At 41.6% G+C, this 16,997-nt stretch overlaps 1 protein-coding gene across 14 annotated transcripts in view; it reads left to right on the forward strand.

Moving 5' to 3' along the window:
• The window catches only part of SDCCAG8 (SHH signaling and ciliogenesis regulator SDCCAG8), a 229,343-nt gene that overhangs the window by 70,381 nt on the left and 141,965 nt on the right, over nt 1-16,997 (forward strand). For 12 of the 14 annotated variants that reach the window (XM_059146681.1, XM_059146682.1, XM_059146686.1 and 9 more), the window contains 2 exons: nt 5,292-5,426; nt 8,251-8,367. The exons of 1 other annotated variant lie outside the window; for it this stretch is intronic. In XM_059146681.1, the coding sequence (XP_059002664.1) occupies nt 5,292-5,426; nt 8,251-8,367 (252 nt within the window). The remainder of the gene's footprint in view (nt 1-5,291; nt 5,427-8,250; nt 8,368-16,997) is intronic. One more of the 14 variants, XM_059146685.1, reaches the window with a different exon arrangement.

Here is a 16,997-nt window from a genome sequence, read left to right on the forward strand (position 1 = left end):
ATAAAATTTAGGATCCTTTAGAATCACTTGAAAATTCTACATTTCTTTTTCTCTCTTTGGATTTCCAGGGTCATCTCCCTTCACTTCTCTTCTTGCATTGCCCCATACTGACCTACCGCACACTCTGCAGCACAAACATGCCCGCCTGCCATGCTGTGCTTTCATTTCAGGATTTTGCACACGCTTGGCCCCTTGCCCTCTCCAGTCGACCCTTCAGAGTCCTTCTAGTTACCACTTACTCCCAGAGATGAATCGAGAGCCTCCCCTATGGGCTCCTATAACTCAACTAACTGCAAATTCTTACTGAATTGTTTGTCTCCCCCAGTGTACGCTGAGTCCCCTGGTTGAGTGGTTCTTTACTATCGTCATTTCTTGGCATATTCCACTCCCATAGAATGTGCTCCACATGTATTTGTCAAATGGGTGAATGAATAGAGTACAGGGGAAGGAAAAAGGCCCTGTGCCGTCAGAAAGGTACGACTGAGATGTTTGTTCAGAGGGTCAGAACAGTCTGTGTCTGCAAGAGATCATGGAAGATTTTGTGAGGAGCATGGCGATCTCACTGAGTTTCAGAGTGTCGATGGGATTCAGAAATGCAGAGCACGGGGAGAGGACTGCTGGCTGTAACTGAGCGTGAGGTGTGGCGTGGCGGCAACTGTGTACTTCATGTTGTGTGTGTGACAGAGAATGGGACCCATAGCAAAGACCAGCCTTGGCTGACATTGAATCTCAAGGTCCCGCCCTAAATAAAGTGTCTGAATGAGGAGCTCAGAGTGGTCCTTGCACTTGGGCATGGCCATCACCAGAAGATGGCAGCAGGTGGCTTTGGTTTGGGGTCAAAGGATTTAGAGTTGAATGCAGGTTGAGCTTTCTGTGACCTTGAATAATTCATTTGACTTCTCCAAATTTCAGAGGAGTAAGTCATCGAGTTGATCTACTCAAGGAATTGGTAGGATTAAATCTGAATGTTTTGAAAAGGCCTGAGATACTTGGTTTAGAGTGGACATTTAATAACTTTTAGCTCGAGGCTATTACTATTCTTACTCCAGGGAAAGAGAAGCCGCCAGCCAGATGGGATAGATTTCTCGGGCCTCTGTATTAGTAAAGCTGACAGATTTGAATATAAAGACTGGCTTTACTTTTGATTCATTAGCTTCAATGAACTTCGGCAAATTCCTTAATTTTCTGAATCTCATCTTTTTCAACTGAAAATTAATTCAATATAATTCGCCCTTCAAGGGGATGAAAAGAGAGAATGAATCTCACTCGGCCTGGCAGAGGACGTTAATCGAAGCGGGACTGAACAGTTCATCCTAATGTTGTGAGAGCTCTGTAGTTAGGGCTAAAGCAAGCACCCCCCCGCCCCCTTTCTGAGCAGTCAGGAAGGCTTATGAGACTTTTGGACTTTCTTCCTCTCTTTTTATTATTTTTCTTTCCTTTCTCCTGACTCGTTCTCATTAAATTTCGCATGTGTGGGAAGCTCTAGGAGAGCAGATGTCTTCTACCTAGACAGATTTTGAATCATTCCCCCCATGAACAGTACTTGCTGTGAGTTTGTTTGTTGTCTTCAGTTATGGTCCTTGGCTGCGCTGAGCCCCTGGGTCTGTTAGTTCAATCTGTCATTTATCATACTTAGTGAGCGCCCACTATGGTCTACACATTTTTTCAGTTGGTTCCCTGGATAACAGTCCATGGCTAGCATCCTTCATTCTCGCACCTGTTCTGTAGCGAGTACCACTTTATACCATGTTCAGGACACTAGGGACTGCTTTAGCCTAAAGATTTCCATCAAGCTCTCCCAGCCTGGGTGTCCTTGTCTCTTGCTTGCCCCTGTCAAAGTTTAAAGGACTTACCTGATGTCGACGCCCTGGACATCCAGCAGTGTTGCAGCTGTCTGTGTTCCTTCTGTCTCCGCAACAGATGTGGATGGAGAAGCTCCTGCAGTGTAATGCTGACTTCCAGATGGTGGGCGTGGGGGAAAAGAAGGTGTGACAACAGGAGCGGAGGCCTCAGGAAGTGGGTGACAGGAGGGAGCAGACAGGTAGTGGGCAGAGGAAAGAAGTGATGGGTGGCAGAGAGAGGGAATCAGATGGAGGGAGTGTGATTTGTTACATGCTTATAATAGAAACTGACTTGGAATTTACAATTAGCAAGTGAATGTCTGCATATTTATTTCAGAAACCACCAATGTTAATATGTTTACCATAAGTTATATCTTCACATGATTTTTAGTAGCTGGTAATTAAAGTTCGCTGCTGTTGTGTGGTTCCAGAAAAGCTATAATTACCTTCATAATATGGATACTTAAGAACTTGAATTTTTTAAATTAGAGGTATAAATTAGTCTGTTTATTGGTTGCGTTTAACTTCTTTTGACTTTCATTTTGGGGTTTGGACTGCAATATGCATTAGAATAGTTTGTAGCCTGGTATTAGTAAAAGTAATTTTATGTGCAAATTAGATTTTCAGCCAGTCTTTTGAGGATAAGAAGGACATGTAAACAGCCATAAGTCAAATGTACAATTCTTCACAGTCCCCGGAAAAGTTAATTAATATATCTACCATTTAATTAGAAAATCACTACCAGGGCTCATTATTTTCATATGTGTCAACTTGAACTAGTTACATAATTCAAAGGCAATCTCGATTTTTATCACAAACATTGCGTTCTTACTGATTTCAGTTGTAAAACTGAATTCACACCCATGTCTGTGTACTACAGTAAATTTAAAATAATCTTTCCATTTTGTTTTGTTTTGTTTTGTTTTTTAAAGATTTTATTTATTCATTTGACAGCAAGAGAGGGAACACAATCAAGGGGAGTGGGAGGGGGAGAAGCAGGTTCCCCGCTGAGCAAGGAGCCCATTGTGGGGCTCATTCCTGGACCCTGGGATCACAACCTCAGCTGAAGGGAGATGCTTAGCCAACTGAGCCACCTAGGCGCCCCTAAAATACTCTTTAGAGTTTTGTTACGTGCTTTTGTTTAACAGATTAAAAACTGATCGATATGTCTGTGTTTCCCTCTCTAGGAAGGTAGCATTTCGTCTTCACTTTTAAAACTGCCAATACAAACAAGAAATTAAGAGTCTAAAAAATTTTGACTTCCTGTAGCAGAGTAAAATATCATTGCAAATAAAAGGCTGTAAAGGTTAAATCTAAGATCTAGAAAGCATTTCTCACCCTGAGAAGAAAAAGTAAGAAGCTGACATTCATAGAGTGGATAGCTCCTCCAAAAACCTGTTTATTCCAATGATCCAGTCATTCGTCAAACACTTGTGCCTCCTGAGGAACATGCCCTTGAGAAACTTGTAGTCTAAGGGAGGAAACAAGTAAACAGTGAGACAAGTGTGTGGGGCGGGAAGTACACAGGCGTGGCACGTTGTGGTGTGATGGGGATATACGGAGGTGGTGGGGGCAGCGCATCCAGAGAGAGTCAAGATATTAAACCACCAGCACCGCGTGGGCAGCAATCCGTGCGAATGGATGCCAGCCGCCGACTGCAGGCATGGCTGTCCTAGTACAGAGTAGCGAATAGCAGCCCTGAGTGTGGGAAGGGGCTCCTGTTTTGTGCTGGGAGGAAGAGGTCGAAGAAACCTTCCCCAGGAGAGGGAATGATGGCTAAGAGGAGGAATGGGGGTAGCTAGGGAACAGGAGGGTGGGTGGGGTTTTTCAGGAAGTGTCAGAGCTGCCTCTGTTGGTGTTGGGAGGAGGAAGTAGGATGCACAGAACCCCAGTCGTTCTCTCTAAAGATACCCCCCGCCTCTCCAGCTCTCCCATCGGGTCCTTCTATCCTTCCATTTGGTTGAAGGGTTTAAGACTTCCCCGATTTCTTTTCTTTTCTTTTCTTTCTTTCTTTCTTTTTTTTTTTGTAAGATTTAATCATTTTTAAGATTTATTGATTTGAGAGAGAGAGTGTGTGCACACGTGTGAGCTTTGGGGGAGGGGCAGAAGGAGAAGGAGAGGAGAGAATCTCAAGCAGGTTCCCTACTGAGTGGGAGCCCAACGTGGGGCTTGAACTAGGACCCTGAGATCATGACCTGAGCCAAAACCAACAGTCGGATGCCCAAATAACTGAGCTGCCCAGGCTCCCCAGACTTCTCTGATTCCTTGACATCGCCTCTGAAATTTATTCATATCTGTCCCTTCCACAACTTGTATAGATTGTCTGTCACCTTAAAGTTTCAACCCAAACTTTGGTCTTAACATCTTACATGTGATTCCCAAAATGAGGGTAGAGACCAGGGAATGAATGGGACGGAAGTACATATTTAAGTCATGGGGGATGGGTGAGTTGAGGAAGTGGAGAAATGGGCATACCCAGTCCACAGAGAAATGGCTTAAGAGTGAACCCAGTGACCGTGCAGAGACTCCCATTAATTCAAGATTTTTTTTTAATATAATAGTATATTAGTCTCAGGTCTACAATATAATGATTCAACAGTTCTTTTTGTTTTTTTTTAAGATTTTATTTATTTATTTGACAGAGGGAAAGACAGATCACAAGTAGGCAGAGAGGCAGACAGAGAGAGAGGGGGGAAGTAGGCTCCCCGCAGAGCAGAGAGCCCAATGTGGGCCTCAATCTCAGGGCCCCAGGACCCTGAGATCATGGCCTGAGCCGAAGGCAGAGAATTAACCCACTGAGCCTCCCAGGCGCCCCGATTCAACGGATCTATACATTGCTCAGTGCTCATCAAGATAAGTGTGCTCTGAATCCCCTTCATCTATTTCACCCATCCTCCGCCAACCTCCCCTCTGGGGGGAGGCTGGTTCTCTGTATTTAAGAGTCTGTGTTTTTTCTTTGTTTCTTTGTCTCTCTTTTTTTTTTCCTTTGTTTCTTAAATTCCCCAAATGAGTGAAATCATATGATATTTTGTCTTTCTCTGATTTCTTTCACTTAGCATTACACTAAGTCCGTCCATGTTGTTGCTCATGGCAAATTCTCATTCTTTTTTATGGCTGAATAATCAATGTTCTTAATATTTATTGTGTCAGGGGCGCCTGGGTGGCTCAGTGGGTTAATTCTCTGCTTTCGGCTCAGGTCATGATCCCAGGGTCCTGGGATCAAGACCTGTATCGGGCTCTCTGCTCAGCAGGGAGCCTGCTCCGCCCCCCCCCCCCCCCCCGCCTGCTGCTCTGCCTACTTGTGATCTCTCTCTCTGTCAGATAAATAAATAAAATCTTTAAATATATATATATTTATATATATATATATATATATATATATATATATATATATATATATATATAGTGTCAAATGCCGTTAGGGTTTAGGACTTCTATTTCTTCTTACAGATGTTGTCCCTGTCTCAAAACATTGCCCAACTGGAGGCCCAAGTTGAAAAGGTTACGAGAGAGAAGATTTCAGCTATTAATCAGCTTGAGGAAGTTCAAAACCAGCTTGCTTCCAAAGAAATGGATGTCACGAAGGTACAAAGTGAAATTTTAGTTCCTAATTTTTTCCTAATGTACAAAGCCCAGAAAGCAGTTTGGAGTGGAGAACTTTTGTTATTTAAGATAGTAAAGATCCACATAATGGTCATGAAGCCAGCATTTATTTATTGACAGGCCCTCTGATGGGTGCTGCAAAGGCAGAAGATGAATTAGACACAGATAATGTCCTGGAAGAACTAAATGTTAGTTCTTCTTCAGCTAAATGGCTGAGACAGACTTATCAGTAAGCAAGTTTCATTACTTTAATCATTGAATATTTGATAAAACTTATGTTTCTAAATTAGACAGGAGAGATGTTAAACACCAGAGATTGCATGGGTTTGATCTCTACAGTGATAGTAAAGAGATTTATTTACCACATGAAGAATGTGCTTAACATAAAAAATTCTCCACCTCCCATTCCTTTTCAACCTGGACTCTAAAATCAAAGCTCCAACATCAAGTGTCTTATTTTAATACTTTAAAATATCAGTGTCAAATAAAATCTTAAAATAAAATATCATGGTGTCTGCGCTATGGGCATTACAAGCTTGTAAACCAAAAACTAAGGTACATATTTATGGAACACTAAATTTCATGTAGATTTCAGCAATAAGTTGCCTTAAAAGTAAGAAACTAAATATAGGCATGCATGATGTAATAAATTCAATCGATTGATTTTTTTTACCAATTTACACAGATGATTTTGTTTGAAATGCATACCTTTTCATACTGCATTTTACTGGTCAGTATATCTTCCTAAATGTTGACATATTTGTAATGCCACTGTTGCTTTATGACTTAGTCATTAAACTTACCTTTAATTTATATATAGAAGAAACAAATCCTATATTTTCTTATTTTTCCCTTGAATTTCTGTAATTCTCCATTTGCTTTCTAAAATTCAAGCTAGCTTACATAAAAGTTTTAAAATACCATATGTTCCAATACCCTAAATGTGTTTGTGTGAAGGTAGGGGTAGAAGTAAGAGAATGGATATTGAGGGCTGGCTGTGGTTCATCCAGATTTATAGGAGAAAGCTGGTGGTGAGAGGGTCCAGTCCATTGTAGGGAGAGAACTTTCTGTTGGAACGTGTACAGTAAAGATGCTCCCTCTGTCTTTAGAACCTTCCACAAAGACTCAAGCTTTAGAAGCATTCCTGTGTGACACCAACCCTGAGATATCATTCTACTTCAATGTAATTTGCCATTTTATTTTAGATAAACTTAAGGGTTATGGATTAACTTAGCAGGTGCTAAAGTGAAAATAGTAAGGCAAGGGAACTTTAAAAATAAAATTAAGGGATGAAATAATTTTAAATAAAACTGAATGCTTAGACATATAATAATAAGCAATAATTTTGTGTTGGTATTGGGTTTGAAACACAATGCCTGGGTAATTACTATTTTTTTGTTACTATCAATTGGGTTTTTTCCATTTCATTCATGTGTTTAAATCAAATAAATTGGAATAAGAATAAGAAAGCAAGCAAATTGGGGCCCTATTTTTTTTCTGTCATTCTTAATTTTAAACTTTATTTATCTTTAAAATTAATAACTTTGTAAATTACTATTTTTATTTTTTTCTGAAATGAGAAGCATCAGCTCTGACACATTCAAAGTATCTGAATTTCAAATCAATTTTTTTTGTAATTTTATTCTTTTTCTAGCATTTTGAGGGGCACTGGGGAGAAAAACTTACTTTTCTCTGTCTTGTCACTATAACCTTTAGACAAAGATTTGTTTATTTTTCAAAGTATATTTTATTTGAACACGGGAGATAAAGGTTTTGTAAGATTCTAATACCTCAGTAATGATAAAAACTAATTTCTGAAGTTCTAATCAGTTTTGGAGAAATCCCCAAATTGAAAAGTTTCAAACAACTATAACCTTTGGATGATACACGATTTTTAAAAAGTTGTATTTGTAAATCAAAGACTGAATTAGCAGACTTGTGTGTTAATTAATCTCTCTGCAGGTTCTCAGTTATCTCAAAGGCTCATAATTTCTTTGTTTAGATTTATCTGCTGGTTGGATTTTCCAAATATATTTACGTGTCTGTAGAGGCCCTGGATTGAAAAAGAAAATTGTATAAAGGATGAGACATGACACTCTTAAGATGCTATGTGTATTCATTATTTAATGATATGTTAAAATCATTTCACTTAAATGTGTACTTTCCTTTTATGTTGAATGCTACAGTTATAAATGGTTCCTGTCTGTGCCTTTTATCAGACAGTGTTTATTAACTTAAATATATCACACAGTGCTTAAGATTGACATTGTCTACAAGAATTACAGGAACTACTGCGTTCTACTATACACTTTAATACCATACAGTCTCTTAGCAGAGAGAAAAATTCCTTTATAAATTTCCTTAAATAAAAGCCTAACTGATCAAATCTTTAAAGGAAAACTTTACTATATAAACTGTATATTTAAACCATAACAATTTGAATGGATAGTCACATAGCTTAATATTTTAATTAATGATTTTATCTATATAAAATGGAGACAATAATGCATTTTGAATGATAATATGCAATTGAAAATTATTTTACACAAAAAATCTTGGGCATATTACTTAAACTTCCCAGTTATACATTTATTTATCATAATTTGAAATTGTTAAATTCATTAATACCTGATACTGCCTTCACATCTTAACAGAATACATTGAATATTCTAACGGAAAAGGCCGTTTTTAGGAAAGTTCTACTGTACTTTATGTGTATGACCTCTAGGGGGCACCAAAAGATCTGATTGCAGGCATGGCCTGGTAGATTCCCGCAGCTATTGATCTAGTTTTTACAATCTAACAGGTGTGTGGGGAAATGCGCTATCAGTTGAATAGAACCAAAATGGAGAAGGATGAGGCAGAGAAGGAACACAGAGAGTACAGAACAAAAACTAAAAGGGATCTTGAAATTAAAGATGAGGTAAGAGATGACAAGTGTAACTACAACGATTAAAGACATAATTAAAGATGTAAGTTATTTATTTCTATTATATTGCTTCTAACTAATGGAACAATCCCGTTTATACTATTAAAAGAATTTCATTTATACTTGCCTAAAATTATCACCTTTCACATGAAATGGTGAGAATACAACTGCCTGCATATAAAATCCCAATCTGACAGGTCATAAATATACATTTGGATATGTGTATCTATTACTTACAAAAGTAAAAAAAAAAAAAAAAGTACTAATGCACAGTTTGAACCTAAAATATACGTACATAAAGTTCTTGAAAGATGCCAACTTGAATCCAATTTTAAGTGAAAAAGTTTAAAATTTGTAAGATGAGATGAGTTGATATGTAAATATGTCAATCAAATTGATTGTTGGCAGAGCGAAACCAGTTTTAACTAAGATAACCATGAATACGTTTGCTCAAGAAGCCTTAAATACAGGGAAATTAGAAATGTTAGGGGGAAATGCTGCTTACTTCCATTTCAGTTGAACAGATGTTTTATGTTATATCTTTGTTGAGATCGTGTAGCTACTCCAATTTTAATTGATGACATGGATAAAGTTCTGAGAGAGGCAGTTCTAATAGACCCACTTTGGGTTTGCTACTTTTGTATGACAGTGTAGAACATTGAAGGCTTTCATTCTTAATGTTCAATGGAAGCAGATTGATAAATCTGTTCAGTAAAATGAGTTCTCGGTGTCAGTATTTTTTTTTAAAAAACCACAATTTATAAGTAGGTAAACTTTAAAGTATTTTTTTTTCAAATGTATTTCTAGTTCATAGCTTTTACCATGCTTTCCAGCATCTTTTCCCTTTCAACCCAGTGAACTCTCTATGCAGATGATGTAAAGATGATTGGGGAAAGTATTAAAAATGAAAGTGATAATGAGATTTAGTACTTGAAAAAGTTTTTCAAGTCGTAGCTGAAATCCCTGGCACTAAATTAACATCTGAACAACCAGAATCAGATTCTGCTTTTGTACCACTATATTCAGAGTGTTATGGGTCTTAATTTTGAGAATTTTCATTATTAACGTATGCAGATGATGAAATTGTTTTGTTGCATCCAGTTGGGGGCGTGCCTGATAGTGGAATTGAAAATGCTCCATCAGCAGCGGAAGGTCTAACACTACCAAACCAAACAGAACTTTCCTTTCCTGACATATTATGACTTTTTTTTTTTTCTTTAAAGGTTATCTTGGTATGCTCACCAGGCATTCTTACATGCTTTTGTATTATTCTATAATGTCTGCCCAACATAACAACTTGAACTAATTGGAAAAAAAAAATAAGACTATCTGAGTTATATCTTCTTTATATTGTGTCAGTTATTTAAAATTACAGGATAATGTTCTAGGGAGACAAAACAAGGGCAGAATAATAAGATTATCGTATCACTTGTAAATGAATAACGTGTAGAAGTATTTGTAATATCTGTCTTTCAGAGCTCTAACTCCTTGCAACAATTAACCAATAATGATGCGGAGGCCAAAGTAGCAGGATTTTTAAAGAAGGCTTTTTTATTTGTAAACATTTCCTGCTTCCTAGTCAAACATTAGCAGTTCTATAATGACTTCTAGTGTTGCTTTTAGATAAAGATGTGCCTTCTTAGGAGGTCACAGTGGGTAGGAATAAAACCTTGGAATGGTTATAAGGGGTTTGTGATGGGATGTCCTTGTTATCATTTTCTCTGGGACAGAATGTAGGGAAATCTTAGAGGTGCTCTTTGTAACTATTTTGTACTGACCAGGCAGCTTCAGAAAAGAAAGTGGTGGTGTCTCGTTCCCGTGCATGATCTGGAGGAGCAAAGCAGCAATTGTTCTTTGGTCTTTCAGCCATGACCTGACCTTCTGTCTCTAAGACCAAAGAGCTGCTTTGCTTGGCCACCATCTGCACTCAAGAGAGAAATTTACATTCAACTTCTCAAAGCTGTGCATGTTGAGCATTTATTGGAAATACTTATAGTAATAGACAGCGTATTTAACTTTTAAAGTGTTGCACATCGTGCAATTCAGCCTAACAAGAAGGCCATCTCCTGGTGTACAGACAAAGCGTTCCTTGTAATATAGTCATTTTGTTCATATTTTTGTTAATCTGGCTTCTCGATACGTCTCTAAAGTAGGTGGGAAACTGTGAGATTGGAATGTGGTAAGAACAAGAGCTTTTTTGGTGTATACAAAACAGGGCAAATGGTTGACCACCAAAATCATTTTCTTTGTGACCCGAGCCTTGACTCTGGCATAATTAGAAGGAAGGGTTAGGGGAGGAACAATAGCGATCTCTTCCTCCCACTTTCTCCTTTTCTTCTTTATATTGTGTCAGGAGCCCACGGGCAGATTATCCTTCCCATCAACTCCTTTGTATCTTCAGCGGAGAGCGCTCCTGCCAGTCTGAGAGAACGCTTCTCGCACAAAAAAAAAAAAAAAAAAAAAAAAAAAGAAAAAAGAAAAAAAAAAAGAAGACATTTGGTATGGAGGAGAATGAAAAATCTGTGCCCTAGTTTTTATTTGAAATTTTTCTGTAGGCAACAGGTACACACACACATACACACACGGAGTCCATTATGGGAGTTGAAAACATATTAAAAAAATGTCATAATGAGTTCCCACACATCCATCACCTAGGTTCATCATTTTGCCAGTCCTGTTCTAGCTCACATGCTTTCTCTCCTCCTTCCTCTTCTCTGTCACTGTCTGTTTCTTCATCTTCTCTTCCACAGCCTGTTCATCTGTCTCCTTCTTCTGTTGCTCCTTTTGCTGAAGCGTTTGAGGCAGATCTCAGACATGATGTTATTTCACCCGTGAACCCCTCAGCCTGTGTCTCTGGAGGATTTTTTTTTTTTTTTTGTAATCGCTATGTCGTTGTCACCCCTGACAATACTAACAATACTTCTTTAAAATCTCGTCCTGCCCGGCCCGTACTCAGGCTTATGCTGACCATCTCCGTGGTGCCTCTTTCACAGCTGGTTTATCCAAACTCGACACGCGGGTGTGTTTTCTATGTCAGAATGTTATGGGTTTATCTTCTTTAATAGGGAATAAGAGGATATCCCAGCAAAATTTCAACTTTATTATCTGTTGGTGTCCTATTAAGTTTCGTACATACGTGTTGGCTGTGCCTTATACAAGGTGACTCGTCCGTCATCGTTCTGAAGAAATAAGAATTCCTCCTCCAGCAGCTGCGTGAGGGAGGGGGCCCCATGCGGCAGCCCCGGTCAGCAGATCCCGTTAGAGTCGGAAACCCACAGTTCATGATTAACTTCCGAGCCTTACATTTAAGGTTGGGGAATGCTGGGGAAGCCCTCTTACATAGTGCTGCCTAAGTGGGAGTTTCCTTGTCACCTTCCCTTGTAGTACATGAATCTCAGAAAGTGATTCTTGAGAGCACAGAGGGTTGAGCAGGGCATCGTGTAAAAGGAGAATGCAGAGGCCTGTGTCCAAAATGCAGGAAGAACGTGCTGCTAGAGGTATTACAATGTAAAACATTGTCCTTTCTTCTAGAATGTCTCTCTCTGTCTCTCCCTCCCTTCCCTTTTCTCTCTCCCTCTTGCCCAGTATTTGCTGTTTGACTTCAGACCACCTCCTGCACAGGCATGCTCGTGGGGCCCGGTGGGCCTGGTGGGGCCCGGGTCAGGAAGGGCAGAGACTCCGTGCTGGATCTCCCGAGCGTGCAGCAGTGATGGCAGCTGGAGGCAGGGATGGTCACCACTGTGTCCTGGGCTGTCTGTCAGGGGTGACACACTCAACCTAATCTTCCCCAGGCTCAGATCCGGGCTCCTCCCAGAGGCAGAGGGCAACAGCAGAACAGAACCCGTCCCTCCCCGCCCTCACACTGCCAAGACCTGGTTCTACCCGAGGCAGAGGGCGGCCAGATCCCCAGGGCTGGGCCAGAAGAGGCAGCGGCAGGGGACGGTGTCGGAGTCTCGGGGCTGCTGGGAGGTGGTGAAGAGAGAAGACCACAGCTATGAAGGCAGTGGCGGGGGGGGGGGGGGTCCCACTGGCCCATCAGACATCTCTGACAAAGCACACAGGCCAGTAATCAATCATTACAGATGTCAAGATGTCGACCACAGAGCAGTAGACAGCAGAGCCCAGCACCCTTCTAAACACGGAGCTCTGGACGACTGCCCCGGCCACACGCCCGCGATGCTGCCAAGGCCATGGGGGTGGGCAGGCGCTGCAGGTAGATACACACCCACTTACACGTATGGTTGTGCACGAGTGTTTAACACGCCCATATGCCCCACACCCGTAAGAGGGGGCTGCCCAACTGCACCTCAGGGGCCGGTCTGACCCGCTGCCTGCTTTTACGAATAAAGCTGTGTTAGAACCCAGCCCCTTCCGTTCACGCATGAGCTGTCGATGGCTGCTTCCCTCTGCACAGTCGAGCTGTGGCAGTGACCCCATCCCCGGAGCCCAGTGACTGCAGTATTTACTGTCTGAGCTTTTGTAGAAGTTTGTCTCCCCTGCCCCAGGTACAGAAATAGAACTGGATGGCTTGAGGTTCTCGTGCCTTACTGGAAGGCGGGGCTCTTTGAGTTTGGAGACTCATCAGTCTCAGGTGGTAACTTAATGGTTTCAGAGTATTTTGCAGTATGGTGCACGGCCTCACCCCTGGTCTCTTAGCCATAGCATTGCCACGTGAGTGTGCGGCAGGTTAGAATGTCGTTACCGTAGTCGTGGCCTATGGCTTAGTAATGGCTTAGATGAAAGGGGCTCCTGGGTGGCTCAGTCGGCTAAGTGTCTGCCTTGGGCTCAGGTCATGACTTCATGGTCCTGGGATCCAGCCCTGTGTCAGGCTCCCTGCTCAGCAGGATGCCTGCTCTCCACGCCCCTGCCCTGCCGCTCGTGCTCCCTCACCCTCTCTGTCTCACTCTCAAATAAATACATAAATAAATATTTAAAAATAAATAATGGTTTAGATGAGAGTGTAAATATAAATATAAAATGTATTTTGCGGTACAGTTTGAGTTGGGAAAAAAATGTTCAAGAGACAGGAAGACTTTTTTTTTTTTAAACCCAGCATTGCACGAGTTATTACTTTGGAGTTGTGGCTACAATTGAGCAGGAAGCATTGAGGTACGGACGTCCTGGAGCAAACCAAATAAGTAGATCTGAAGGTTTTGGCTGGAACAATCAGGGTAGGAAAGAATCGGAGCTCCCGTCTACGGCAGTAGGATGCGGCACTTTGGTACTGAAGTCCCACACGGACTCTAGCAACACGGGAATTATTTCTGAAGTTCACTAGAATGAATGAGATTGTTGGAAGAAGCGCATCTGTTTAGTGAAAGGATGAGAAGAAGCCTTGCAAGTCCTAAAGGGAGGGCCTACTGAAGGCCAGCGAGACAAAAGCAATAAAGAAAACGTGAAGAATTGTACCTTTTTACTTAGAGAAGTCTAACACATCGCTGTGCTGTCTTCAAGCACTTGACAGATTCTTTCAAGGAGAAAGTTAAACACCTGCTCTCGATCTTCCGTGTGGGCGGAAGGAATAAGAACAAAGCAGTGTAACCACAGCCCCTGGAAATCCCAGTAGCCTGGAGGAAGAACTTTCTGACAGGGAGACGGAAGGAGATCGCAGCAACAGGCCATGGAACTTTCTTCCCTGAAATCGCTAGTTTCAGACAAAAATGGCAGGATGCCAAAGGCCCAGCTCGCGGACCTGCGAGGTCCACCGTCTCCCACTGGACCGTGGAAGCACCTTCAGAATATCTCAGGCTCCCTGTTCCAGCGGCCAGGCGTGGCATCCGTCTTTTCTACTTGCAGTTTCGCACCTCCACATTAAAGCAGAATCCTCCTCGGCTCTGCCCTGCTCCGTGTCTGCAATGCCTTGTGCTCTCGTCAGAAGGCTTCGGGAGAATGTACTGAGAGAATGGATGGCTTCTGGAGAGCCAGACTCGAGAGACTTTTCAACTACCACCTGCAGTCGCACTTCTGCCTCTAAAAACTGACTGGGAGAGGGGCCACTTGGGCATGCCGTTAGCACATGTAATCACTCGGTCCTGGTGATGACAGAGTTGCTCGCCACTGTTCTTCACACCCTCTTCTGCTGCTGGAAGCTTAGCGCATCCTGCTCCCTGCTCCCCGCTCAGGCAGCGGCCCTGCATGCGCGCGGGCCCGGCCTCCCCAGACCGGTGGCGGAGGCGCCGTGGGGGTGCTAGCTGGAAGACCCGGGTCCTGCCCTGAGGGAGTTTATATTCTAGCGGAGGAGACAGGGTACACATTTGAACATGCCTACAAAAGACTTGCAAAGCAGCATATCGACAAGTGCAAATTAATGTAGTGTGAAGTTCATGCTGGCTCTGGCCCATGAGAGTCAGAATCTGCTTCCATGTGTGTGATGCAATAAAGCTTTTTTTTTTTTTTTTTATAGCATCTTCCCTAAGTACGCCCTAAAGCATTGTTCAGATAAATTTGTGTTCTTATCACAGCCTAACCAAGAATTCTGAGCAAATTCTTCACCCTGGCGTGCCTCTAATAAATCAGCCTCTTTTGTCCCAGCCCTGCACAATGCTTGAATGGGACAAATGGGATTATGTAAATAAAAATATCTTCGTTTAATAAAAGATTAGTGAACCTCTCATTTTTCTCCAACGCCAGGCAAAGTTAATGTCTTCATTCTAAACAACAGTTATGTCAGTAAAGTCACAAAATGAGCAGTGAAAAAGTAAGTTCCCTTTTCCTTTCTTTTTTTTTTTTTTTTTTTTAAAGGAACAGTTCCAAATCACCCCAGTGAATAATTCCAAGTTGGAGATCGTTGGGGCATTTAGCGTTTGGTGACTTAGTTAATGATTTGGGCCGAGGTTTTAGGTAGCAGTATGTATCGTCATTCACGAAAACACAGTAGAAATTCAAACACTCAAAAAAGAGTCATTCGGTTCTCCAGGAAACATGGTAATGCTGTTCACCATAATGATGTATTTTTAAAAAATCAAATGTGTAAGCAGAAACAATATATCTGAAGACAGCAATTTAGGGCGATTTAGAGAGAAGGGCGCAAGCAGGACATAAAGCAAGCCCATTCAGAAAGCATATGCCTATGGGGGAAACATTTAGAAAGAAATGTTTGCTTTTGGAGAAGACGATAAAGCTGTAAACTGAACTCAAGGAGTTTTTGCTATATTTTCAGTTTCACTGAGTGATCTAGATTTTGGTCCTTAAAATTTTGTGTGTGTGTGCTTCCTTTGACATTGAATGTTGGACTCACAGACGTACCCGCCATTCTCACAGAGCACCTTCTTGGGAACCGACTCTACAACTGTGGTAGCGACCAGGTGGCCCGTGGCTCCGCATGTGTCCCTGCGGGGCAGCAAACTAGAAGGCAGTAGACAGAGGACAACTCCATGTGCTTTTTTTTTTTTTTTTTTTTTTTTTTAGCAATCCAGAAATATTAGTAGTGATATCCAGCATAAATATTATTAATTACTACAGATGTATACACTTTAAAATAATATTTATTATATGAACATAAGTATATGCACAGAAGCCAATAATTCCATCACCCAATAGAACGAATTGTTTTCATTTTTCTGTTTTACCTTCTACATTTTGTCCATATGCATATATGATATTTGCAATTAGTAAACACAGCCCAGGTATAATTTTGGTTTTTGCTTGTTTCACATAACTCTATCTCCAGCGTTTTCATGTGTTGTGCCTATTCCTCATAGTGATCACTTTAATACGGCCAGTTACATGTATTTTTTTTAAGATTTTATTTATTTATTCGACAGATCACAAGAGGCAGAGAGGCAGGCAAGGAGAGGGGGTGGGGGAAGTAGGTTCCTCACCAAGCAGAGAGCCCGATGCGGGGCTGGATCCCAGGACCCTGGGATCATGACCCAAGCCGAAGGCAGAGGCTTTAACCCACTGAGCCACCCAGGCGCTCCCATTTACATGTATTTTAAAGGAAAGAATAAGAAGTCAGGTTTGGAATAGAACAGACACTGTTACAAATTCAGAATTTTTTACCCTAAACTTCACTTGTTGCTTTATTTTTTTTTTTAAGATTTTATTTATTGATTTGACAGAGAGATCACAAGTAGGCAGAGAGGCATGTAGAGAGAGGAGGAAGCAGGCTCCCTGCCGAGCAGAGAGCCCGATGCGGAACTTGATCCCAGGACCCTGAGATCATGACCTGAGCCGAACACAGAGGCTTAACCCACTGAGCCACCTAGGCGCCCCACTTGTTGCTTTAATTCAACAATCATGTATCCCATGCACCATGTTGGCCTAGAATGGGCTTCTGTTTTCTGTTCTTAAAGAAGGGAAGGTATAAGACAAGTATGCAAACAAATACATGTCCCAGAGATCCCAGTAACTGTAATTAGCAAACTTTACAAGGGTACGAGGATTTAGAAGAGGGGGAGCTGGCATCTTTGGAGGGCGGGTAGGATGTTGCCCAGCAGGGATGAGAGGGAGACATTCTGGTTGGGAAGTCTAATGTGGCAACTTGACCAAAGGACGGGGCAGGGCTGCGGTTGGGATTTGAGAAAGGAGGATGCAGGGAGCCTGAGTGATGACTCAGTGGGTTAAAGCTTCTGCCTTCGCCTCGGGTCATGATCCCAGGGTCCTGGGATTGAGCCCCAAGTCAG

This window comes from Mustela lutreola, chromosome 14, assembly GCF_030435805.1.
Source record: "Mustela lutreola isolate mMusLut2 chromosome 14, mMusLut2.pri, whole genome shotgun sequence".
In the NCBI taxonomy this organism is placed as follows: Eukaryota; Metazoa; Chordata; class Mammalia; order Carnivora; family Mustelidae; genus Mustela; species Mustela lutreola.